At 35.6% G+C, this 26,881-nt stretch overlaps 1 protein-coding gene across 1 annotated transcript; it reads right to left on the reverse strand.

Moving 5' to 3' along the window:
- Nucleotides 1-295: 295 nt before the first annotated feature.
- On the reverse strand, nucleotides 296-25,946 carry LOC117416195 (transmembrane 9 superfamily member 3). Its single transcript, XM_034027272.3, has 15 exons — nucleotides 25,606-25,946; nucleotides 22,924-23,119; nucleotides 21,428-21,550; nucleotides 21,173-21,333; nucleotides 17,367-17,444; nucleotides 16,880-17,011; nucleotides 16,496-16,662; nucleotides 13,129-13,223; nucleotides 10,691-10,821; nucleotides 7,395-7,534; nucleotides 6,292-6,360; nucleotides 6,038-6,184; nucleotides 4,395-4,478; nucleotides 4,065-4,141; nucleotides 296-2,527 (listed from the first exon to the last, which is right to left on the reverse strand). The coding sequence occupies exons 1-15, from the start codon at nucleotides 25,696-25,698 to the stop codon at nucleotides 2,460-2,462; spliced, it is 1,761 nt and encodes a 586-aa protein (XP_033883163.1). The 5' UTR covers nucleotides 25,699-25,946; the 3' UTR covers nucleotides 296-2,459.
- Nucleotides 25,947-26,881: the final 935 nt, after the last annotated feature.

A 26,881-nucleotide genomic window follows, 5' to 3' on the forward strand; every position in this document is an offset into this window, starting at 1 on the left:
ACCTCTTCCTGTGTCGAAGGTCAGATTTACTCCAATGCAGGAAAGAAATGGACACAAACATTGGTTATCACTACTTTAGGCCCAACAACTTAGACATAAATATATATCACCCCATTTCATCCATTCTTGTGTAAGAACTTTATCTTTGAAATACCTGAAAACACTGATGTTTACAGCCTAGTTTATTACAATGGGACAAAAAAAAAAACCCTCATATAGTCCTTTCCAAAAACAATTGATCTAACAACCCACCAGATGTGCCAAGGAGAAGCTATTGCAAAGATAGAAAACAAGGTATCGTTCTACTTGTTTTATTAATCAAATTGCATGAGCTCACTGCAGTTTTGAATAATATAGAAAACAAGGATATAACCAAAAAAATACATGAATTCCAATATGTGCTAATAATGTTGACATCCAAAACATGAAATTAAATAATCATAACAAAAAATCAATAGTATTGCCCCTCCCATCCCTGTGAAGAAAAAACAGCTATTGATTTAATGAAACTGTTTTTCTATTTGGAAAATGAATGTAAAACTTGTAAAATCTGTAAGTTACCTAAAAACAAAAGCAAACTATGATTTAGTTATAAAAATAAGAAAATGTAAACTAAGTGAAGACTATCTTTTAAACCTACATTTTTACAGCTACTGAATGCGATTCAGCAGGGGTTATCAGCATTTGTTATTTTGCCCATTTTTCTTGCAGAAGACTTAAATCAGTTTAGCAAGATACTAGTGCAAGAACTCAATACAGACAATAAACTGTCTGTATTCACAGACTGTTACAAAGATACTGTTGACATTATCTATTACAAATTAAAACAAAAAAAAAAAGATGACAGTATTGAACACCTTTCAGATACTGTATCAAAATGTGGCCACAAGTAAAATGTATAATTTTAAAGATGTGGTTATTTTACAGCATGTTTTCAGTTAAGACATTGTATCATACATTAACTTTAGATGGCAAAAAAAACATCAACTCTGCTTGTGAATGTATTTACAAAACTTTAAAACACATTATTTAGGAACTGATACTATAAATGGTTTTACAAGATTATATGCCAATTACAAATGTGTGTGTACTATTACTGTAGCTTGCAAAAAGGAAGCAGATATGGTTACTTCCACGGACACTACCTAACTTGTTTATAACTTGTGTGGATCATATAGCAATGGGTTGACCAGAGCTGCTAATAAGCGGTTCCTAAAAATGTTCCTGTACAATATATAAGGGTCACTTAATTTATTAGCAAGAATACATTTGTCTGAAAAGTTTATTCATATTTTATGAACACTCTAAAGAAAGACAGCTTTAGAAGATGTACATAAACTGTTCAGCAAAAAAGTACACATTTAGTTTTTGAAAGAAACAACAAAAAAAAGCATGACACACACACATTATGATGAAGTTCAACGTTCATGCAGTGGTGAGCAAGACGACAAAAAGCCACCCAAAAAAAAAAAAAAAAAACCTCACACATTTGTTTACGGAATATTTCATTTTACGAAAAAGTACTCTGTAATAAATCTGTACATCCAAATACATGGGTGCTCCACCTCAAGTTCCATTATTTTAAGGTTATATACATGGAATATCCCGTATCCATACAATTTCTTAAGTAATACCTTCCTTCATTCAAACCCAAACATAAAAGAAAAAAAAAAAAAGTGGATTTGGAAGAAAAAAAAATTTGGAAAAAGAGGGCCACATCAGACATCCAATTAAAACAACGCCACAGACCTCAAAATATCTAATAAAAACAAATTCACCAGTCCGAACAGTAACCTCTGTTCACTAGCTGTACAGTAAATTGTCGTGCAGAACACACTTTCTGATCTAAATTGAACTTTTTCTTTGGATGGATGAACTTAAATAACATGATAATTAATATCAAGATAAATAAGCAGGGAAATGGCATTGGTCCAGCTATAGTCAAAGCTGATATATTACATGCAGTAGCCAATGTTAACAAAACAAACAAACAAACAAAAACAAACAGCAGTACTTTAGCAATGGTTACTGAAACTAGAATTATTAAGGCTTTCTGGGTAAAAAAACACCAGAAAGACTCCAGGTCAACTAGTTTAAGCAGCCAAGTTTCCTTCTTATAAGAACAAAATGCTTTCAATAAACTGTTTGTCCTCTTCACTGAAGAGAGCTAGACTATTCATGATTAATGAGTTACTTTTGGGGGGGGGAGGGGGGAATTAGCACTGTATTGTAAATGCCTACTGCATATAATCCAAGCATTTGCTCTCATGAAAAGTTGTTGAAAGCAGTCAATAAGAACTTAGGATCGATGGAAATAGATGTTTAAGTCATCCATAAAATGGAGACCCACAATGTACCCAGTAATATAGCCAGTATCTTCTTGCAAAAGGAGTTGTGCAAGTTCCTGCCCAGTAAGAAAAGCAGGCACTGATCCACAGTTCCCAGTGCTGTCGCTTCTACTAATCAATTTTCACATTTGTGTAGATCTTTCTAACGAAGGCACTTGTTCCCATGAAACCAACAGCTCCTGTAAAGAATAATTTTAAAATGATTAATTTCATCACATGTATCGAATGAGAAATCTACAGCAATTAAAAAAAAGCACAAACATCAAAACAGATTGCAAGAATTCTACACGAAAATATACCAATATTGTGTATTGTACTGTTCACTGTAACACACAGCATATAAATGTAATGAACGTTTAAGAAATCTGTTTCTTTCTTAGCTGACTAGTGTGGTTCAAAGCAACTTCTCTTTTTTGATTATTGTTTTTAGTCAACATAAAATCTAGTGCAATTATACAATGAACCTTTGTAGATTTGACACAGCAGGATTCTATTGCTCCTGAAAACTGGAGATCATGGAAAACCTTTGTAGAACACATATAACCAAAACTACAGTTAAGACTGCCACATCTACATTAGATTTCCTTTTATCTACAGCTGTTCAGAAATTAAATGCAAGAATGATTAAAGAATATTTGCCTGCCAATACAGTACACAGCATCACTTCATATTCCTATCTGGTTAACTTAAATGAATACCAGGTACTGCAGCTGCTGATGTGGCAGCAGCACTGGCCCACAAAACAAGTCCTCAATCATCCATAGAGAGCACAAGGGATACTCTGATATTGTTTTACACCATCAACAGGGAGCACTGAATCTTTTCTTTTGGCTTTTGTAATTAAATCAGACTAACTTTTACGAAGAAACATCAGCTAGTTAGTATTGACAACATAAATAAAGTTATGTATAACAATAACAACAACAAGAGAATATTAGCCATTGAACCATGCCAATATTTTTAATGATCAGATTTGTGTAGGGCCATGTTAAGAATTGTTACTTGTCATGGAGGGGAGAGAGTGTTTCTCCACTTTACCTGATCACCTTATCACCAATATCTGTGCTTTCATTTAAAAAATAATGAAATCAAATGTAGGTAATTGGAGCTAGTAAAATAATTCCATAAATCTTAATTATTTAACATTTCCATTAGCTACATATGTCTCAAATACACAGTTCTGAAAGAAGCATAATACAGCAAACACATATTTTTATTTAAACCATGATATCTGGTACTAACTTAGACTAAATGTTTGAATTTTCTCTGCTTTTTACAGAAATTAGGTAATGCTTGAACTTCCTGGGTCATTTCCCCTCACCCACAGTATCTTCTGGGTCACACTACATTACTAGATGAAAGCATGTCAGGCAGTCAGGAAGCGGCTGATTGGTTTTTGACAGGTGAAACCAGTGAGGGGTGGAGACATTCACTGTACAGATGAAATGATGTAGGAAGTGTGTTTCTTTGAAAACTGCACATTTGAGACGTATTAGTGAATGGATCTGCATGGTGGAGACATTTTATGTAACTATTCTGTTAGCTACAATTACCTTACAAGTTAACCAACCAAGCATTTGGAGTGATAGCTCTCTCCCTCTATTTTAGTAAATATGAAGAAAAGGTAGAACAATATTAGTAAGATATATATATCCACTGACACAACACATTTGATTATATATTTTTAGTAAGTTGGGCTTTAATGGTTTAACTTACCACACATAATCCCCAAAGTAGTGCTGAAAACTGCCATGTATCCAAAGTAGAATGATGTTTGAAACAAGCCATACATCCTAAGCAGGAAATGTTTGACAATTAGACACATACAAAAATGATTTCTGATTCTTATTACTGCAACTTTAATCTTGGACTACCTTACCTAAATTAACCCTTTGACTAGCTGTACATACTGCATTTTTAATACTAGTTTTTTTTGTTGTTTAAATGTTACCTAAAAAGCATAATCTGTGTTACATTCATCTACTTTTAAATACATTCTCAACAAACACCTGAACAAAATAAAATGGTATCTTAGTGTACACTTACTTCGTTTTAAAGAAATAGTAGTAGAAGGAATACATATAAACATAGACTGCAGTCGAGGCTGCAGAAAGAAAGCTTGTCCATTGCCTGTATTAATGATAATAATAATAAAAAAAAATATTAAAACAATTATGTCATAACTTTAAATAGAAATGTACCATGCTCCTGGGTTTTTTATGAAATACATCTTTAGTTTATTACAGGTCTCTGAAATATGTGAATTATGTTCCCTTTCTCTGTGCAAACAAGCAAAGTAACTGGACTGGCCCTGTAACAGGGGAGACCTGTGCTGACTGTCTGGCGCATGCGTGGTTCTGCAGGAAGAGGGCAGCAGCCTCATAAGATCCGCCTGTCAGTCATGGCGATGACACGGAGAGGTGGGGAAGAGGGTGTGTTGGCTTTCCCTCTCTCTGAGTGGCTGAGAGGTGGGCCTTGGGGGGTTGCTCTGCCCATAAGTACTGCGCTTGGTTATGCATTCGGGTGGCCGTGATTGGGAATACACAGAGACACTGATTGGGAATACACAGAGAACCTGTGTGAGTAGAAGGGGAACTTTGGCCACCCCAGTGCATAGTGCATAACAGCATAGGACGGAGACCCAAGCTGACCGGCTTAGCGGCAGTGTGGGCACTGCGTGAGCAGCACCTTTATTTTGTAGTTTTATTTTCTCTTTTCTTTCACCTTTTGTTATGTATTATTTCAGAGCACCTGTGAGTGCGTCAGCATTTAACTGTTTACCAGTATTGGTATTACTGTGGTCCTGTCTACCGTTGCCGGTATTCAGGCCACGGACAACAGCGCCCTCTGTGGGCTAAAAGGAAGTAAAGAAAGTGTTTTCAATTAAACCTTCTGTCTCCCGTGTGGGTCAGAGAATTGCCCACTACCCTTCCACAGGCCCAGTGACGGAATTCTTTACAGCTCTATCCTGTGTCCTTGGCTAAAGGGAAGTAGTGAATACTTCATGAGCTGAGTTGGAACGTACACATCCCTCCACCACAGCAAAGTCATTATTTTTTAATGATTGCCCATTCCAAGTTTTACCACAGTTGGCCAAGTACTTCTGTAGACATATAGCCGGACACACACACACACACACACACACACACACACACACACTCATCCAGATTTGTATACTTTCAATATCTAATCCTAGGACTTAAAGAAATGAGCTTTGAGATAGTCTGAAAGAACGTAATCTATGTAGCCTAGAACAAAGAAGAATTAGGAGGGGACATGACTGAAATCTTTACAACCTTTAAAGAATTTGACATTGTTAGCCTGAACCTATCCTTCAAGCACAGTACAGAAACCAGGTCCAGAGGACACAGCTGGAAAGGAAGAGTGGTATGGAATGAGCTACCTAGTTATGCTGTCGAGGCAGAATCACTGGATCCTTTAAGATCCAACTTGGCAAAGTTTTTAGGAACTGGAAGAGAATTAGTTGGCTAAACGGCCTGCACTCGTTCGTAAATTTTCTTAGGTTCATATGTTCTATCAAGTTTCATCACAAGTGTGTTTTGATGTGGAGAAATTAATGTACCCTCCCCCTCATAAAATGTAAAAGCTAAAAGCTGTTGAATTTGTTCCCCATAACAAATTGATCATAACCCAGTTTTATTTTCAACCTGCATAAGAATACTACTTACCATCTATAGTCTTCGGCATTGAGCAGAAAATAGGTGCACACAATGGTCACACAGACTGTCACAATGCAGAGAATGACCAGGACCAGCATCATGAAGCCATAGACATAGTAGATCTTGTAAGCCCAAAACGAGGTGAAGATAAAATACCTACATGAAAAAAATGCAGCAGAAATGAGCTTAACTGAACATACTTTCTTTTTTTTTTTTCTTTTTTTTTACAAATAACTGCAAGCAAAAACCTGTAAATAACTTACATTTCAATAAAGATAGAGCCAAACGGCAGAATCCCACCAAGACAAACAATAACAGCTGGCTCCATGAACCTGAAACATAAAGAGAACAAGATTGAATATGGTTACATTCCAGTCACTGCAATGTTATTTCAGGTGGTTTACTATCTATGGTTTACTACATACTGAATGAGAGGTTTCTGCATACCAGTGGTTAATAGCCACTAAAACACAGAAGCAAGTGTCCTGTGTAAGGTAATGCTCCTTCAAGAAATGATCGATCAGGGATAGTCTATCAAAGATGGTAAAAGTATCCCCTGCATACAGTCTGCTTACAGCTGGTGTGAGACTTAAGTAAAGAAGAGAAGCACAGAATATTGATGATGAAGCCAAGTAGCAGAGGTCACGGAAAAAGGTTTTTGTATTAAAATCAGTGTTTTGTATTCGGTTTTGTGTTTTTCTTTCTGCAGAACATTTGTACTCTTTTTTGGAATACAAATTCACAATTCTATCTGCATGATGTGTTTCTAATAAATATTTTAAAAGTAAGCATGCAGCATTTGATATCCCTCAGAGTTATATGAACCATCCCTGAGTTTGCAAGTAGATTGTAATGAAAGCCCCAATACTGACCAAAAATACTCTTTTATTATTATTATTATTATTATTATTATTATTTATTTCTTAGCAGACACCCTTATCCAGGGCGACTTACAATTGTTACAAGATATCACATTATACATTATTTCACATTATACAGATATCGCATTATTTTACATACAATTACCCATTCATACAGTTGGGTTTTTACTGGAGCAATCTAGGTAAAGTACCTTGCTCAAGGGTACAACAACAGTGTCTCCCACTGGGGATTGAACCCACAACCCTCCGGTCAAGAGTCCAAAGCCCTAACCACTACTCCACACTGCTGCCCTGCTGCCCTGCTGCCCTATTAGGTCTGTTATGAAGTATAACATTAGTGTCCAAACAGCTGTTCCCTATACATGCAAGGTACCAGGACTAGTGCGGAAAGACAGCAGGTCTGTTTAACTAATAGTTAATGGGATAATCACAACAAATCAAAAACGGGTGCTGTTTTAACAAGACATGGCTATCTGCATATTTACCATTTCTTCTCTGGGATTGGACGTGGCACAGCATTCACCCGGCATGGGAAGTTGGGTTGCCCAGACAAATTTCTGCCTAGAATTGTTCCAACCAGGTTCAGTGGAAGAATCACAAAGAAGCAGATACAGCACACAGCAACCTGAAACAATCAAATCAGTTACCACTTACATTTAAACATCAATTCAACTGCATAAGCAATTTTGATTATATGTGTCTATTAAGCCTGTCTAAATTCCTTTTATTTCTATTGGGTGTTTAATTCTTGCTTTTAGTTCATATGATCTATATAAGGCCAATATATGATGGAGAGTCAGAATGCCGAACTTGCTGAGGCAGGATGGAAAACATGAAATTACTGCAGACTATCAAACACATTCAATAAAACAGACAACAGGAATTTTACCAGCGGACAAGTGGTAAACTGCAGTAAAACTAAATAAAACACAGTACAAACTCCAGATAGGCTCACATGTATTACACAGATCAACTGGTTATCAACAAAACCAATGCCAACCTAAGGAATCTTCTTTAAAGCTCAGTAAGGAAAATTATACCTGCTATTCATAATCTCAGTATTTAATCCAGTATTAGACTGCCTATATTGAACAACCTATCATACTTAATCCTTCTCTTATGACCATAAGAAATACATTATATCCATAATGACAATACTAAACATTCATAAATATATAATGTTTAATGTACAGTAAGTAGGACTCCTGTCAGCACACAAAGGGTTATAGATTTAGTTTCTGCTGCTTCCTGGTTTCTAATCAATTCATGTTGTACAGCAAAGGTATCAGGATGCAGCAGAAGAATGCATGATCACTGGTCCCACTTGTCTTGTGTTGAAGATCCATGGTTCTTTGCTTGTTTTCATAGGTTACGGGAAATCAAACAGTTTCTTCCTGGTTTTTAATCACTTCCTGTGCAACAGTTAATACGGCATGATTGCTACTAGAACGTTGGAGTGAACATGAGCTACAGCAAAGGAAGTGATCTGATACCAGGAACCAGCAGCAACAGAGAGCTCTGATTATTCCAAACTATAAAATACAAGAACGAACAGATATTCAATAGATTAAAGGAGAGATGAAACCAGTTAGCACTTCTTTAGCTTATTAGAACACTGAGATGTAAAATAAGTTACAAATCAGTCAACAGCACCCAATGTCTTTCTTTCATATAAATCCCCTTTTTATACAAGTGTCAGTAGGAGAATTACTACTGTTCAATGCTATAAAGTGGGTGGATATAAAGCAACAACCTCTGCTGTGCTCCTACTGAAGCTGAGCTAAAGAGTAACCCATGAGGCCTGTACAAACAGATAAGGCAGCTTGAAAATAATTGCCGTGCATCTGACAAACACACACTTATATATTCACAGTACCCTGTGCATGTAACTAACACCAATAACGACTAGGTGTTGCAGACTAGAAACATTATTAGTGTTGCTCAGTGTTCATTTTAGTATTTAGCCAGGTCTGGAAAACAATGATTTTTTATTTATTTATTTTACTAAATTCATTATGATGAGGGGTCAAGAGCTTTATATTTTAGAAATCCATCCTTAGCAGTTACATAAAAAAACAAAAGTTTATTACTGGGTTTCATATAAATAAATAAAATATACTGTGTCTAGTTGTGTTGAAACAGCATTAAGTTCACCTAAAAGTACATCTCCCATCATTGCTGTACATTTTAAATTACTGCAACATCGTACAACGTGGGCTCCCTAATAGTGTCTGAAAAATCCAGCAACTGCTGGCGAGTTGGTGTCCAGCAAGAGATGGGAAAAGTAGGTCCATCTACGGTATGCTTGACCATTTATGCTAGACAAACAGATGGACCTCATAGTTAAATAAGCTCTTAAGACAGCCCCATATTCCAACACAATCAATAACATGTGCTAAAGAATGTCCTAAGAAAGTTTGATCACAATTGGACAAGTGGATCTCTAGAGAACGGCTCTAAAGGGGGACATACAATCCACTAGAACACCACTGCCAGGGGGCAAGAGATACGCCACTACAAGCAAATACAGGAAGCTTGAGGTTTATGTAGGCTTTACCTGACTCAGACATTTTTAATGATCAGAACTGAGCTTCAAACAGAGTCAGGCTATTAACAGAAATGTGCCCAGCCCTGTGCAGGTACTGAGGTGGAAGTAGCTGGTATTCTTGGTATCCAATTAAGGGAATAGTTGGCCAGTAGAACAGGCACTTTGGAAACAAAAACTCTATGTACCCATGCAACTTATGCAAGTCATCCAAGGCTTTGGTTAGAACTACATGGCTAGAATAACACTTTTAGCAGTATAACTGGCAGTTGAGGGAATGTATCTGAACTGGATTCAGTCTGTCTCTGCAAAATAAACAAATCCATGCTATCCATGCTCCAATTGGCTAAAATTACCTTGTATGCTATATTAAAGCTATACAATTTAAGCTGTACTTTCTTATTTAGGAGGCAGTACAGTGCAGTGTCCTGTCGTGAAAGACAGACATCTGTTATAAAGCTTATACAGCTGGGTAAACAGCACAGCCAAGAGAATAACAAAGTGATAAGATGAACTCTGGAAGACAATGATGTATAATCAGTGTTTAAAGTAGTGCATGGTGAATCAGTTGTTTCCCCACGTCAACACCACCCACTACATATAGATAGACACACAAAAGAACACCTGTCTTCAAAATATTGCCTTCATGATACAAACCTTAGTGAGTTCAGACACATTTAATGGAAAAGATTTAATGCAATAGTATCACACTATGTTCAACTGAATCTCTTATTTTTATTAAAACTGCTGCAATTCAGACATCTAGAGCACAGCAAAACATGCTATTTGACAACCCAAACAGAGGTAAAAGCACTTACAGACCTCTTTCCTAATGACATATCTTGTCAGTCAGAGATATAATACCTTTTAAGCACAGAACCGTTTGAAACCACAATGCAAAGTATTGAATTACACAAACCAGGAATAACTTCAAACACTTTTATCCCCAGTGTCTGACAAACTTAATGTGGTGTTAATTAATTTTGTTCTTGTCATTAAAAAAAGCTATTAAAAAGGACTGCTGTCCAGTCCACTAGCATCACTGACAATGATTCCCCTTGTATTCCGTTTGGTTCTTTGCTTGTATTTCATAGACATCTGTATGAATTATAATTCATAGTGTAGCTTAGGGATTGTTAAAAGAACAAAATGAGATTTTACTTGTTTGTTTCTCTCACTATTTTTCAAACACTGTGACTGTAAATGGACAGTCTTTTCTTTCCCCTTCGGACTCACCATTGTCCCAAACGGTATCGCTCTTGAGGCATGGTAATACATGGCAATGAAGTTGATGAAGAACGCAGTTCCACACACCATGGCAGGAATTAAGAAGGCTCCAATGAACATCTGCTTTATCCATCTTCTGCCTGTAATAAACACAATGGATTTGATTTTTTTTTTTTATCCCATTTTCTTATTAGGATATCTAGTTTAGGAATCTTTAGCAGATAGTTAATGGCTAATCAAGACTAAATAAATACTAATATTACACAAGTCAAAGTTCATCTTATTATAGAAGGGCACAACTTGGCAGACTGGAATATGTGTCAATGCTACACTTCTAATGATGTGAATCTCTATTTGCTACTTGAGATCACAGAAGATCTACATTCTTACAAGCGTGTTTCAAGTGATTGGCTAAATCACGACATGTATTGAGTATGAGTCACTGAAAATGCTGAGTTAATAGGGCACTCTGTAGATAAGGTGGTTCATAGGGAAGACAAATCTTAAGATCTGAAATAGAAGATTTCAATTTTTATGTACAGCTGCTTTTGAGCCCCTCTTTATAAAGTTTTTGGCAGTGAGAAGTAAACAGTCTAGATTCGGATGCACACACACAACCCAAGCAGCAGTAATCTCTACTGGCTAAAGTTTCAGATTTGGAAAGTGAGCCAGAATTGGGGGATACAGATGCAGGTACGTCATTCCCAAACACCTCACGCTTTCCAACACTGGCCTAACTTGCAAGGGAAATATTATGTATTGTTATGTTTTGTTTTTGTTTTATGTTGTCATGATATTTTCTTTAAGTGGAATTTAATACACAAGAACCTAAAACGGTGAGTTTTTTTTCCCTCACATTTGAATTTCACATTTTTCACTTGCTTGTTTAGCTGAAAAAAAAAAAAATGAAATCAGTAATGCAATTACTTGAAAATATGTTTTATGCCACTTTGTTTACAAGAATGGCAGGGATTAAAAACAAAACAAAACAAAAACACTGTTTTTGCCTGAAATACACACCAGAATTTAAAAACATTAGCTTTCTGATACATAAATGCAGTAATAAATACAGCTGATGCGGAGCGCTGTATCATCTTGTCCTGTCCGATTGGAGGCGTTCTCTTTCGGAAGACAAACTGAAAGAGCTGCTGTTCCATTTCAATCTTGGAATTTAGAAAGACTACGTTAAAAAAAAAAAAAAATCCATCGTTTTCTACTTAGTTTTTTTTTTTTTTTTTAACTTATGCTGGTATTTTGATATCCAGTATGAGAGAAGAACCCAATACTTTTGTTGCTTTGTACATACTTGTACAGAGATACCGCATAACTTTGTATAATTTTGTTTTTTTCTGTGCATAATTCCCTGGGGTGTAATCTGTTGTGTTGGTTACATACTGTACACAGCTACCAGAACTTGCTAAACATAAAAAATGGTAACGCTTTATATTGCATGGCATAAATTAATATTAAATAGATATGCAATTGCATATTAATGTTAAATTAATATTTAATAGATATGCAATTGGTATTAAATTTACGTTCAATTATTCCTTGTTACTATCCATTAGCATTTAAGTCAGATTAACTGTATTTTCAATTAAAAACATGTAAACAATGGGGAATTATTACATATTTTCAAGGGTAACAAAACGTAATATAAATGGACGTGATATGCAATTACATTTTCAATCGACATTTGGTTTACATTTAGCAAGAAACCAGCTATTGTATATTTATTAAATATTAATTTAACATTAATTTCATATGCAATTGCATATCTATTTAATATTAATTTATGCCACGCAATATAAAGTTACCAAAAAAACTAATACATTGTGCATCATTGTTTTAAAAAAGGCTTACTTCTTCCTTCAGCCTTCAGTAACATAATGTCTTTCTTAGCATAATGTCTTTTCTATTACCACGCAATGTTAAAGAAAGGGAGTGTTAAGGCCATTTTGTAATGAGCAATAAAACAAGCATATGTTCACATTGCTTTGGGCATACTACTTAAAAACCCCAGCAGATTCAAAAAGCACATTTTTCTTTGTGCAAACATTTTAACATGTACAGGTTACTTAAAAAGTCAATATTTGGAAAAAACCAAGAACGTAATTTCTATGGATTTTAAAATTGTAATTAATACATAAACATAACTGCTTCAGTGTGTCTTGTGAGAACCATAGAATTAGAGTTAGGAAGGCTAATGATGACAACATGATTTATAATTGCTGTTCAAATTCCAACTCATTTTTTACATCAAGCCATTCCAGGTATAACCATGAGCTTTTGGTGTCAATAGCCCACGATAGGAATCCAGTACAATGGAGCTCACACATATACCTGGAATAAATCATAAGTATTCTTATTCTCGTTCAAACGGGGGCACTGACTCGGAAGAAACTGGTATATAAGATTTCAGTAAAAAATAAGTACAATAAACTTACCTCCTTGTTTAGCATACAAGCTTCCTCCAAAATAACCATTTACTGGTGATGTTGCAGCATAGACAAATATAGCGGTACTAAGCATGGATCCTCTCCTGCAAGGCAAGTAAGTTGAACAAAGATTAAACATTAGAACTTTAACTGCAGTTAGCATTTTTTTAAATTATTTTCTTTACTGGTTATCAAAAAAAACAACTTAAATAATCACATTATATCATCTAACCAAACAAGATAAAGAAATTTATGTTTTAGAACATACAGGGATATAAATGGCTGCCAAGCTAAACATAATTTATCAGTAGACGTGTAAACCTGGGAAAATGTATTAAATAGTTATATTGTCCCCACAAGTACTCTTACTGCCCCCTGGTGGTTGGGCTAAGAAGCACGGGTATGAATTACTGGAGGGTTAATGCAGGGTTAGAAACTCCAGTACGGTGTCCATTTTAGGACATTCTCAGTCGTCACCCTTCCTCAAGTCAATCCACACCCCTCCTCGAGTCAGTCGTCAGGCATCAGTCCTCTGAGTTTTTTTATTTTTTATTTTTTGGGGGGGGAAGAGAGGGGTTGGACGGAGTTGTCTGACTCACCCCATCAAACAAAAGCAAAAAAACTTTCGGTGCTTCCATTGGATGAAACAGATGTCATTGTAGATGCTGATTTGTGCATGCATTGTTACCTTTCTTCTGTATTTAATATGTATACTGCAAGCGTTTTAAAAAATACTTTAAAAGTTACAATGTCAATTTCTACTGGATGCGCCACTCAGGAGGCCCCCTTTTCCCTATTTTTTTTTTTTTGGTATTTTTTATGCTCTCATTAGTATCCAACCTAGTAGATTCAGTGACTGTCAGTTCTGGTAGATTCTACTGTACTTGCTGAAGCGGTTTTCTCCCACTGCTAGTTGAAAACCTAGCAAACAATTTCATCCCGAGGACTACAGTGAAACGTACTGTCTTTAAACAGTAACACATGTAACAAACAATAAAATAAACATTTTATTTGTGTCATCGGTGTCAATTTCAGGCGGAGCTTCGTGGTCGGCAAGGTGACACGGCTGAGAGAATTTTTTTCCTCAGTCATCCCGCCTGGTGCTGTCAGTGTCAGTTTCTCAGCACACAGTACAGTAATTGCTCTGTAACGAGGCGCAAACAGATGATTGATCGATCTGTAGGAGCTTTTACTAAGGTGCCTTGGTTTAAAAAAAACAAAAAAACACACATATATATATATATATATATATATATATATATATATATATATATATATATATATATATACAGTACTGTGCAAAAGTTTTAGGCAGGTGTGAAAAAAGAGATTTCAGTTTTTTATTTTTCTTAAAAATATTTCCCAACATAAAACCAGTGTCAGCTTACAATAATTGATTTTGAGTTTCAGTGTTTTAAAATAAAATATCAAACAGAACAAAATTTCAATGTACCATTTGTAATTCAGTAATATGAGAGAATTGGTCAGGGGTCTGAATACTTTTGCAAGGCACTAATATATATATAATATATATTATATATATATATATATATATATACACACACACAATGTTTAATTTTTAGGAAAATACAATAAGTCTAATATTTTTTGGGACCCCAATTACTGTTGTTGACTCCAATTTAGGCACTTCACAGAAGGACTAGTAAGTTTACATCAGGACTAGCAAGTTTCAAAAGACACTAGCACCACAATTGTGTTACCTTCTAATACAAAATTAAGCTATGTATTTATTGCATGACCCACTAGAAACGGCTCAGAAAGAGCCTATACTATTTTTTATACAAATTACAAGTATGATAATGGTGTAAAAAAGGACCACAAGACAGGGAGCAACACATTAAATGCACACACATTTAAACAAAGACTCACAACAATCAGCTAGCATGTGCATAAATTCATTTTTATAATCTGGACATAAAATAAACAAGACTAATTCTGTTGCCAGCAGATCCTGCCATCTAGTGACTTGTTTTAGAACTACAATTGAAAACCAGACCCTCATGAGAAAAACAATAGTGCAATTTTAAGAAGAAACAACTAAACAGTTACTTGCTATACAAAATGAGAAAAAAAAATCGTATGTTAAATCAATCCACAAACATTTTTGTTTGTTTTCTGGTAGCTGGCTGATCCAAGAATGTCTGTAATCGCCTCTTAAAGGATACAAAAAGCATGTGGCTTGATAGCACATTCCTTACACTCCCCACTGTGTCCTCTAGTCCTGGTCACTGTGCTGTGTTTGAAATACTGACTATGGTTAAATTCATCAGCTCCTCTCAGGATTTCACCAGTGCATTACACAAACTCATCATTGATTTGTTCTGGTATGAGATTTGTTAAAGAATCTATAGATGTTCACTTTCACAGTGCCTTCTGATTTTGCAATTCCAAAGGAACTGGCTCTTGCACAACATGTGATGGAGTTTTCTAAACTAGAGCTTCATGAACAGTTAATTTAATGTGCTTGATCACACCCAGATCAAGGTCAATGGAGTTGATTGGGCTAATTTGCTGTTCCAACTGAGCAAAAAGCTGCCTGAATTTGTCCTGACTGCTGAAAGCGGTCAGCCTATTCACACTGGGCTCGTTGCAAAGACTGCCAGTTAGGTTTGTTTGATAATATATCATGCAAAAATGTGCCTGAGAACAAATGTACTGCTTGTTTGGGAGTGAAGTAAAGCTATTTTTTTAAGGTTCTCTTTGTGTTTTTTTAGGACACTTTCCAAGTGTTGTTTTAAGGAATAGTTTTATTCATGTTTTGCAATTCAAATGTCACATGTGCTTGCATACGAGATACCAGCTTTTTTTTCAGAATTTTCAAATGTATTTGTTTTCATCTAATTTGATATAATATAATACTGTAAAATCAGTCATTCTGGGAAGCAGCTGGTTGGTTACTGACAGGACTAGAAAGAAGGCCCTAAAGAGGTGGGGACTCATGTTTGCTAAAATATATAATTCTTTCAAAATTGTAAAATTTGAAACATTATATATATATATATATATATATATATATATAAAAAAATAGTAGCACTGTACAATGTTTTAAGTATGTATGATGTAAATTAATTCTTATTTATCTGTTGTGGTTTGTAAATTAATTTATCAGTTCATCCCTCATCTGCCATCCACCATCCCTTAGTGTTGCTGTGGGTGTGATATCAAGGAAACAATCATACTACAAAAAAAATAACATTAAAAAAACATGAAGGATTCGGTTTGCTATGAAACAATTTGCAACATCAACAGTATATTTAAAAATAATACAACAAGAGAAGTCTTTGAGATGGTGTTACTAGAGTAAAGTTCACAGACTATAGTAATACGCAGAAATGCTAAAGACATTGGTACTTACTCAGTATACAGATCCTCAATCATTGCTACAATAATAACAATCATGGAGACTGAAAAGATTTGGCAGCCAGATCCAATCAGAGATGAGAACATGAGGGGGTGGCCGGATGGTCTGAAAACATCTCCATGAACCTGCTTCCATCCATACTCATCCCCCAGATCCCGATCCTGAGTCAGGAACCAAACACAGTGAGCTTTTAGAAGAATTAGTATTAGAGCCGTCGTTAACATATCACTAGTGAAAGTACTGACTGAGCATTTCAAGACAAATAAGCAGGTACTGTATATGGATTAAACAAAAGAAAAAATGTCACCGTTGTCTCAAAAGATTCAAACCCTAATCTTCATCATGCAGTAGCTGAAATGAATTTGTAAATACACTGACCATATCGTCCATCTCTTCCTCTTTGCTGTATCTTGCATAATCTTTCCGTAACGTTCTCATCAGAATCATGGAAACCAAGCCCACCAGAAAAATAACCATCATGAAGGAATTGAAGATCGAAAACCAGTGAATCTATATAAAAAAAATTATCACATGACAATGGGTTATACACACGGTGCATTTGAATGCCTTTTAAGACCAATATACCCCAATATGCGAGTATTTTCTTTGATTTAGGTATGGCAGGTATTTGCAGCGCATTGTACTCCCTCCCTCATAACCGCTTGAGACTTGTTCTCTACATAAATGTAGTTTTCACTAGTTATCTCATAATTGGCCCTAAACAACGGCTGCATTCAAATTAAAAAGAACACAAGTGTGTGTTGCTCAAACAATTGCCTTATTCAAATCCTATCAGTATTTTGCAGATACTGTAAACTTCACTCCGGAAGGGCTTTGAGGACCACAACTCTTCAGAAATACTTACTCTGTGTTGAAAGAAGGATGGATCGAGATACTTGTCAAATCTGTCTTCAAACTTTACATCTGACTTTTTCCACTTTACCTGTATATAGAAATAAATAAATAAAAAATGAAAATCATGAATAACGGTGCATACACTGCTTGAAATATGCTTCTTTAAATTAGAAATTAACAGGGATTGTGGCTTCACAGGACTCTTTAAAAATGAGAGATGTGTTCTTATATCAACTGTATGCAAGTCACTGTATGTGGCAGTAGATAAAAAACACTTTGTTTTGATGACTTGCAGGGCCACCGTACTTTGCAGTACAGTCTTGAAACACATATCACTGGACAGGGGAGAGACTGATGTTCATTTCTGGATAGTTTTTTTTATTTTTTTATAGAGCTAATAAAAAAGGGGTAACACTGTAAATCTGATGTATTTGACTTATATAAGAACATTTATTCTGTCTTGTGTTTACTATATATATATATATATATAGGGCAGCAGTGTGGAGTAGTGGTTAGGGCTCTGGACTCTTGACCGGAGGGTCGTGGGTTCAATCCCCGGTGGGGGACACTGCTGCTGTACCCAGTAAAACTGCTGATTGCTCCAGTAAAAACTAAACTGTATAAATGGCTAATTTATGTAAAAATAATGTGATATCTTGTAATAATTGTAAGTCGCCCTGGATAAGGGCATCTGCTAAGAAATAAATAAATAAATAATAATATATGAATATAATGGTTTTTTTACAACATTTATAAATAAAGAAATGAGCAGATACTATTTCATGAACTAAATGTATCAGGTATGTTACTGATACAATGAAATGAATGATTCTATTTATAAATACTTATTTATTTTGAGAAAATAAAATCGAGAGTAGTGTCCATTATTGCTTATAAAGACCCTGAGAATAAATGTGTATTATATCATTGCAATCACTCAAATGAAACAATGTCTTGTAAATTCAGTAAGTATTGTAAGGCCTCTCGGGTCAGAATAACACATTTTTATACATGTATACATATAAACAAGCAGAATACATAAAAAAAAGTGAAAAGCTTGTATGGTTTCTTAAGTACTTTATAATTTTCCCCAGAGAGTTCTGAAAAAAAGGAAAAGATTTTTAGTGAATTTTTATAGGAAGTGAGTCAACTACAGCCAAAAAAACATCTGGACCTGGGGGAGAATCCCACTGAAAAATGCTTGGTCCTGAAAGTGTTAAACACGTCAGCATGCTGTTAGCATTACGAGAAGTTATACATATTAACGAAAAAATGATGATGTGGGCCTACATAGGATTAGACACACATGGGGGAAAAACAAGAATGTGGCAACAGACAAGTACCCTGTGGTAGTTCTGTTAAAAGTGAAACAACTTCCATAGCAAATATTTCATTTTTGTTTGTCACTTGTAGACAAATAAACTGCAGATGCTATTACTACTGTTAGCAGTAGGTGCTTTACTAAGCTAAGTGTTAGGAGTTACAAAAATAATCTGTAAAGGTATGGAGTACTGTAGGCCTAAACATCACTATTACCTTACATTTCCTCAGTCTTAACCCACAGTATCTTGAAATAGGAGTCCATTCATTATTGTTCTTTGATATCTAGAGGCTGGAGTAGTTAGATGACATACTTTGTAGCAATGTACACAGACTCAGAAAGAATTCAACCAGTAGCCTGAAATTTACATTGTCTAATGCTGTTTTGATGGTCCGATTAATTCAATTATTGTGCCTGCTACAAGTTTAAAAAATATGAATTAAAAAACAAATGTGGATTATTAACAAGCATGTAAGTAACATGCACCCCTTGCCCAACCCTGTAAATTCAAAGCTATCAGTATGATGAGTAAGTCAAAAGCTGTTTGGTATAGAATAGTATAGAATAAGAATTAGCAAGGCAAAATTTAATTATAATTTGAAAAGTGATTCTCTGTTGGAAAGGGCAACAGGTTAGTACCAATATCACAGACTAATATTATAATAATTAGGGGTGGGCATCGATATGAAAATTGTATATCCATATCATGCATGTATTTCGATAGCGATATCAATAATATCGAAGTCTTCCAAAACACAGACAAATATAATAACACAACTGCAATATGAAACATATATACATAGACGTTAACAGATATTTACATAAGAAAAGCAATAACGTACTTCATCTTAGCTTTGCTTCACAATATCCATGGAGAAAAACAAGGTCTTGTTATATTGTTTTACTATTCCATGCCATCATCAGCCACCTCAAAACCGTAATATTTCTATACTTCACTGCGCAGGTTAGCCAATCCGAAAGTAATTTAATCTTCTCTGCGTATAAATGCACAACACATCTAAAAGTATTTAGTATGGTGTCATGCTGAATTTTGCATTATTTTGAGATGTGTTTTGATGTTTTAAAAGTACATCTCCTTTATAATACTGAAAGTTCACATTTTAAAAATAATAATAACAGTGTAAGTAATCGCATGGAAAAAATGCAATGAACCACACTGACACATGCGCACACCTCAAAATAATCCCAATTATGCTTAATGCAGCATGCAAATAGCATTTGGTACCTTGTGAGCACGTTCTGAGTGGAAGAAAAAAATGATGTATACATATATCAAATTATTTAAGCCGATTTCCCGGTTATCATGTTTTTTTTTTGTTAAGTTTGTATCCCTTTAAAAAAGATGGTTCTGTTTCTTAATTAGTTGATGCGCGTACTTTTTGAAAACAGGATATAGTTTCCGGTAAGGGATTGGCAGTTGAGAGGAAACAGGTGAAGAAATGGGAGTAGAGCATACGAGAGAGGGTACACAGGTTGTGGATTTGTTGTTTTTCTAGATTTATAGCTATTGAATGTTTGAAATACATTTGTTAATCGGGTTCTTAGAAAAAGGAAAACACCAATCAATGGAATAAAATAGTTAAATAATACTTTGTGTGCTGTTTGCCTATGAGACTAACAATGATTGGTATGTATAGGGTTTGTTGTATCTTAATATTTAATAAACTTGATTATAGTGCGTTTGTATTTTTAGCAGTATTAGCAATGAAAAGTATGCCTCTGCTAGCGTACGTGAATTTTTTTATCCCATGATATTAGGATATGGAAATTATTATCGATATCATATCAAAATATTAATATTGGTGCCCAGCCCTAGTAATAATGCTTTCAGTACTTTCTGCAGCCAGATGAGCAGGTTGCTTTCCTACATCTAACAAACGTTCCAATAAATCTAATAAATCTTTAGAAACATTCATACAGACGCTTTGTAGCAGGAAAACTTGGAGAAGAGCTGGATTGTTTTCTTGTTTTTGTGCTTAATTAAGCAAACACAGAATTCTCTCAAATAAAAAAGGGATGAAATGTTTCTTGTATTTAACTTTATGTACAAAAATGTTGTAATTTTGGTACACCATGCACACGGTACAGTACAGTTCCTATTTTTGACCTATGAATACCTCCCTGCTAAGCTTTCTGATTGAGAAAAATCGTCTGTAAAGGGATTAATCAGCTTGCTTTCCATTCTCCTGGTCGCCTGCCGCTGCAATTTGAATCTTTTTCTATGCTCTCTATGTATATAGGGCAGACTGGAGGTGTTAATATGAGAAATCAAGGGACCCAAAGCAGTTTACAGCACTGACCCAATGTGCACAAGAAAGGAATCTATGTGGGTAGAAAGCGATTACACTTCGTTTTGGACAAGAATCTCTCTCGCTTGTCCTCAATTTTAGACCTCCTAGAAAGATAATGTTAAGGGTAATGTTACTGCAGCCTACTACACTATTAAAGATGCTGTAGATTTGGCCACTACTTACAGAATAAGACATTGCAATTCTTGTATTTGGCACAAGCTTGACTTTTCCTTCACTTGTCAGATTCACATCTACAATTCTATTGCCGTTGTACCCGATTTCCAGTTTCTTGTAGGTCCACAGGTAATGATCTTCTCCATTTTCATCTGCTTCTCCAACAATGCCTGCACAAGTAAGAGATTAAACACATTTAGTACAATTTGACAAACATGCAGAATGTTTACTGAATGTTTTGCACAGAATAAGAGACAGCCTTACCCCAGATTGGCAAGTCATCGATATACATCTGGTACCAATAATGGTTCTTTATAGCATAAACAAAGGCCTCTCGTTTTCCTTTATCCAGCTCAATTTCACAGTATGTTGTTTGCAGAACCTCACCTGTATAATAAAAAAAAGGAAGTTGTTCATTATCAATTTTTCATTAGGCTAGACAAAAAAAAATGATGATACATACCACTTGTAATTGTAACATATTGTATTGCTATTTAAACCAGTTTCTTGCATAAATCTCCACTACAACAAATACATTACGGTCATCAGTTTCATGAGAGATCACCGTAAACAAATACCAGTATATAGTACTGTATGGACATCAGGGTTCTCTCCAGCACTGTTGAGCGTAACGGGCCGTTTCGTTGTTACCTGGAAAAATGACGCTGTATTCAGGCCGTTACGCTGTGTCTGCAGTTTGCATAACCGCCAAAAAATAATAATAATCCTGTGAAACATTGTTGATTATTCCTTTATGAGAGAAATTGGTTTGTTTAAAATACTTGTTAAAGCTCTCAATGCTCTTCAATGGGTTGGCTGTGACAGCATGTTCTTTAGTTTGGTGTGTGTAATGTATGCGACACGGAGATGAGATTGAACTTCACTGAACTTTATTAGCACATTCCCCCCCGGTTGACAGATGAGACTAGATCCTGGGTGCGCCCCTGATACACAGCTCTGTAACAACCAACACCACTGCAGATCTTTATTATTATACTATAACTACGTTCCCTCTAAGACTTTCATTTAGTTAGCCACTGTGGCTAAAGTAACTTAACATTTTTATAGCCACACTAGAAAAACTTTAGCCACTTAACAACACTATAAACAAGTTATAAACATACTGTTTCAGCAAGGCAAACACGAAAACACGTAAATATTTGCCATATAATGCCAGACCCTACCATTTACAATACATATAAATATTATATTTAATTTAAACTATAACTGATTCCCATTTAATAAATGCCAAACTTAGTCCCACGTGAAAAAACGTTACAGATTTCCTAAATTCTGAATAGGTTTGCAGAGATATTCATGTGCTGCATAATCCTTTACATTATTTTGACTGTGACGCGGTTTCTTTCCACTACAGAAGGGTAAAGCAAAATTGTGCCAGTAGACAGTGCTATTAGTGTATGTTAATATTAATGCCTCCCTGACCAACCTCTAGTTACACAAGACTGTACTAATGTCATTAATAATATTAGTAGGAATGTACAGCCACTAGAGTAAAATACTGCACAGATTCTGACATTAAAACTCAATACATCACTGCGAGACAAATCCTTTAAAATAATAAATGTGTTTATTATTTTTTTTAATTATTCCTCTTTTTTTCACCCCAGCAAGGGATAATGAAAGGATCTAAAATTATATGGGATCACATCATTTACAACTAAAATTAGGACATTAGAAACAATCTTACTGAATTCCTTACCCCCAAGATCGTAGATATTTTCATTGTGTTTTTGACTCACCTTTAAATTTGATATCCAGCCCACTAAACTCTAGTTCAACTCCTTGGAGAGCCTCTCCTAGTGTCTCGTGGTAATGGCTAATAGCTCTTTTTGTCCCGACACAGAAGGGCAGTGAAAAGTACTTGTATGTTTCTTGTCTGTTGTGGTACGGTCCAACTGTGTTCATCCACAAGACGACTTCTTCTGTATCTGTATACTAAAAGAGACACAGAAATCAAAGTTGATGCATTTTAATAAAAACACTCATAACTGACGACAAACACAATTCTTTAATGTGACGCACACCAGACTGAAATGTCCAATTATACAAATTCCAATTCCCAATACACAACTTATTAAAGAACAAAATAACACATCTGCCCCCTAAAATACATTGTGAGTCAGACTGCTGGATTTCCTTTCTCTCTGCAAGACTGTTACAAAGATTAATGAAAAACAAGAAACATCAACCTGGTTCAGATAACTTACTGATTTGCTGAGATGCACAAATAGTAGGGCTGTGATTTTTTTCACAGTAAAAAATGGCTTATTTTACAACCTAAAAAATAGGTATTTCACAATTAACAAAATATGTATTAAAGCAAAAAGTATAGCAGTCAGATTCAAAGTCCATGTTCCTAAATATTAAATGCTGACCTGAAAAACAGAAAATGCTAAATTGTAGAATATTTAGTTTTTTATGTCAACCTTTTAAAGACATTCTATTTTCACAATCAGTGAATTACCAAACAAAATAAAAACATAAACAAGTGTAAAAATAACAACAGGCACGTGAAATGTCCCCTTGTATTGGGAAGAGCGATCTTTAGCAAAAATATTTCCGATCTTTGATGCACCTGGTGTCTTATAAATAAACAGAAATGTGTCTTGAAACTAACATCATATTTAAAAAAATGTTTTTCGACGTACAGTTTGGGGTTTTGTCCTCTTGTGTACACTGCAAGAATTGACAAGCATGCTTACTTAATATTAGTGTGGAAACTGTTTAGGGGTGAAGAAATCAAATATTGACAAGCAAAACTGAATACAGAAATGTTCTGCAAAATACTGAAGAAATACAAGGTTGTCATTCTGAAAAGATCAATCTCTTTGTTACAGTAAATATTATAAAAACATCAATTTTGGAAAGCAATTACAAACCACGTTCTAAATGTATGAAGATGTCATTTATAACTTCACACTGCAGCATAGTAGCAGGCACATGTCTAGAGATTGATGTTGTGTAAAGCAGATTTCAAGGAAGGCGTGAAAATAACTTATTAATTTTATGTTTGGAGTGTATAGAAGGTCAATTTATACAAGGATGTAGGAACAACATTATGGAACAATGCTTCTTATAGAAAATCTGTATCTAGCTCCTTACAACAGTGCTCAGAATACTCTGACAGGTCATATCCTGTCAATTACTGAACTAAAATATCATATTTTTTATTTACAGAATCACAAGACGTTTTGAAACAATATATCAAACTTCTACCAATGTACAGTAAATAAATTAACAGACCCTCACAATGTGGTGAATGCAAAGTACTTATGGGGAAAGGTTGCTATACAGGAAATACAGAAAATGATGAGATCCAGAGACACACAACTGGTCCTTTGAGACACGGATTGCTGAAGAATGTAAAATGACATACGTGGTGTACTTAAATTGGTTGCAGTTAGAAAGAATTAGCTGAAGTAAGAAAGCTCTCCCTAAATTGCCTAGTTGCTGTACTAAGTAATGTTACTGTATAACTCCTCTGGAGTAAGAATTTACAACCTTAGTTCTCTTGTTATTTTGTATTACAGATCACACAGATGGTAGTCATAAGATTACCTGCAATAATTAATGTGTTACATAGGCAGGTTAATCATGTATGGGTTACTAAATTATAGCATGTTACTATAGGTACATGTCATTCAGATATACTAAACCACATATTAAAATATGTGCACACTGCAAAGCTCTAACATTAGCACGTTCATAAAAAAAAGGTCTGCATAATCCATAGAAATATTATATGATTTACATGTCGTTGTAAGTGATATCATTTCAATGTACCACCACTGCCAGTACATTCAAGAAACTGCTTCCATAGGATTACGTGGCAGAGATTGTCAGGGTTCAACAATTCCCATTATAAAATACAAGTATATTGAAAGGTTCGTGCATGGTCGGTTTCATAAAATCCCCTCGAAAAAAGCGTCCACTTTCTTGTCATGATCAAAACAAGAAATGCCTGTACGTACTGTAGTACTTGTCCTGCAGGCCTTAACAACCGGATATACTGTCAGAACCGTGCCAAGAGACAAACCTACACTTAATCAGAAATTGTTCTAATATAATGTCATTGTGTACTTCATGCTCAGCGTAACTAACCATCATATCGTTACCATTAAACGAGAGAGGTATGCCTGTTTTGAAATGCAGATCTTGCAAGTTTATTTAAACTAAATATTCTGAGATCAATGAAAAAACCGAGTGACTAGCTAAGCATTAGATTTTGGGACCTTTCAAATCCTCAACATTGAATCGTATATCATATAACATAAATTGAGCTGCTTTATCCCCAACGACCTGGTTTTGCTCACGTTTTAGCTATCCCCTTAATTCAGAGACACCGTACGTGTTAAAATACAGACATTTTGTCAGCCATACTCCCCCCTCTGCACAACCCAGGTCGGCCCAGCTCTCCTTACCGTATGTTCGTGTTCATCCGCCCGGACTGGCAACAGCATATCCACAGCGGAAAACACCAACAACAACACCAGCTTTACCCTGATCGTCCTCATCGTGTTTCAGAAAAGCTTTCAAGAGAATCAGGTTCCAGTGCAATTCAAGCTATCCCCCTTTCTTCTATCTGGCTCTGTGTCAGTGACGGTTTTGGGGCTGCTCTCTGTCTCTCACAGTCCGCCGCCGCTAGTGCTGCTCTTGCCGTTCAGCCACGTCATCCGGCAGCGGTTACAGAGCGGAAGTGCCTCACCTTCTGCCAACAACTATGAGGAACGGCTACAGGGCAAGACAGGTAGCCAATACACCCAGTAGGGCTTGCCCACCTAACTTTTACAACTCGCTTGGTACGCTGGTAAACAGTACTGCTGGATCTAGTGGTTTCTGTGGCAAAGCGTGAAACAGAACCGTGTCACTTCAATCTGGAGTCTTTCTAGTTAAATTGAGCTCCATCTATCAATGCCAGGTGAAATACAACCCTGACAACATTTTAAAACTTAAGATTTATTTATTTTTACAAGAAATAATGCATAAATTAAAATAAATACGGTGCTCCGGTCAGTATTTGATACATGAACCAGTGTACAGTATGTTCCTGCATCATTTTGAATTTAACAGTGATTTATTCTGTTTGCATTATCATGAGTTACCAGTTTATCGTGGTACGTAACTGTGGTGTACTACTGTATCTGTGCTTTATTACAGTGCTTTTTACTATGCATTTACCATAATACAAAGCAGTAATGTTTATGGGTCATCCTGTACGAAATGGACACCATATTTGGATCATCCCCACTGCACTATATATGCAATGTCATTATCACAGGGTAAATGCTTACTGAGTTATGAGCCCCCAAAGTGAACGTCAGGCCAGATATGGCCTCCCTTCAGTACCCCAGAACTCTGGGGTGAGGGTGAGAGTGAGTGTGTAGTATGACCACGAGAACATGTTTGCTAATTTAAATTAACCAGTTTATGGAAAAAAAAAAAAAAAAAAAAAAACGTTTGTTAATACACAGAGGACATTCAGAAAAAAAAATGGCAGCTTTGTTTTTTCAGAGTAAAAGTAGAGGGGGGGAGGGGGCAAACCATATATTGGCCACCTAGGTACTGACTGTCAAGGGCCCAGAGCATCCCACACCAACCATGGCCAGGCTGCACCAGCCGGGACACTGAACTCTGTTGGGTTTAGGTTGGGGGATCAAAGTGTGCCCCCTACAGACTGCCCCAGGGTTAGATGGGGTT

The sequence above is a fragment of the Acipenser ruthenus genome, chromosome 7 (assembly GCF_902713425.1).
Source record: "Acipenser ruthenus chromosome 7, fAciRut3.2 maternal haplotype, whole genome shotgun sequence".
NCBI classification, from domain to species: Eukaryota; Metazoa; Chordata; class Actinopteri; order Acipenseriformes; family Acipenseridae; genus Acipenser; species Acipenser ruthenus.

What these genes read in the sequence shown, in the direction of transcription:
- LOC117416195 (XM_034027272.3), bottom strand. Translation starts at nt 25,698, where the DNA reads ATGAGGACGATCAGGGTAAAGCTGGTGTTGTTGTTGGTGTTTTCCGCT. An exon ending in CCAATCCCAGAGAAGAAATG is followed by an intron (nt 6,361 to 7,394) that starts GTAAATATGCAG and finishes TTTATGTTTCAG; the next exon opens with GTTCATGGAGCCAGCTGTTA. An exon ending in GGCTCTATCTTTATTGAAAT is followed by an intron (nt 6,185 to 6,291) that starts GTAAGTTATTTA and finishes TTTTTCATGTAG; the next exon opens with GTATTTTATCTTCACCTCGT.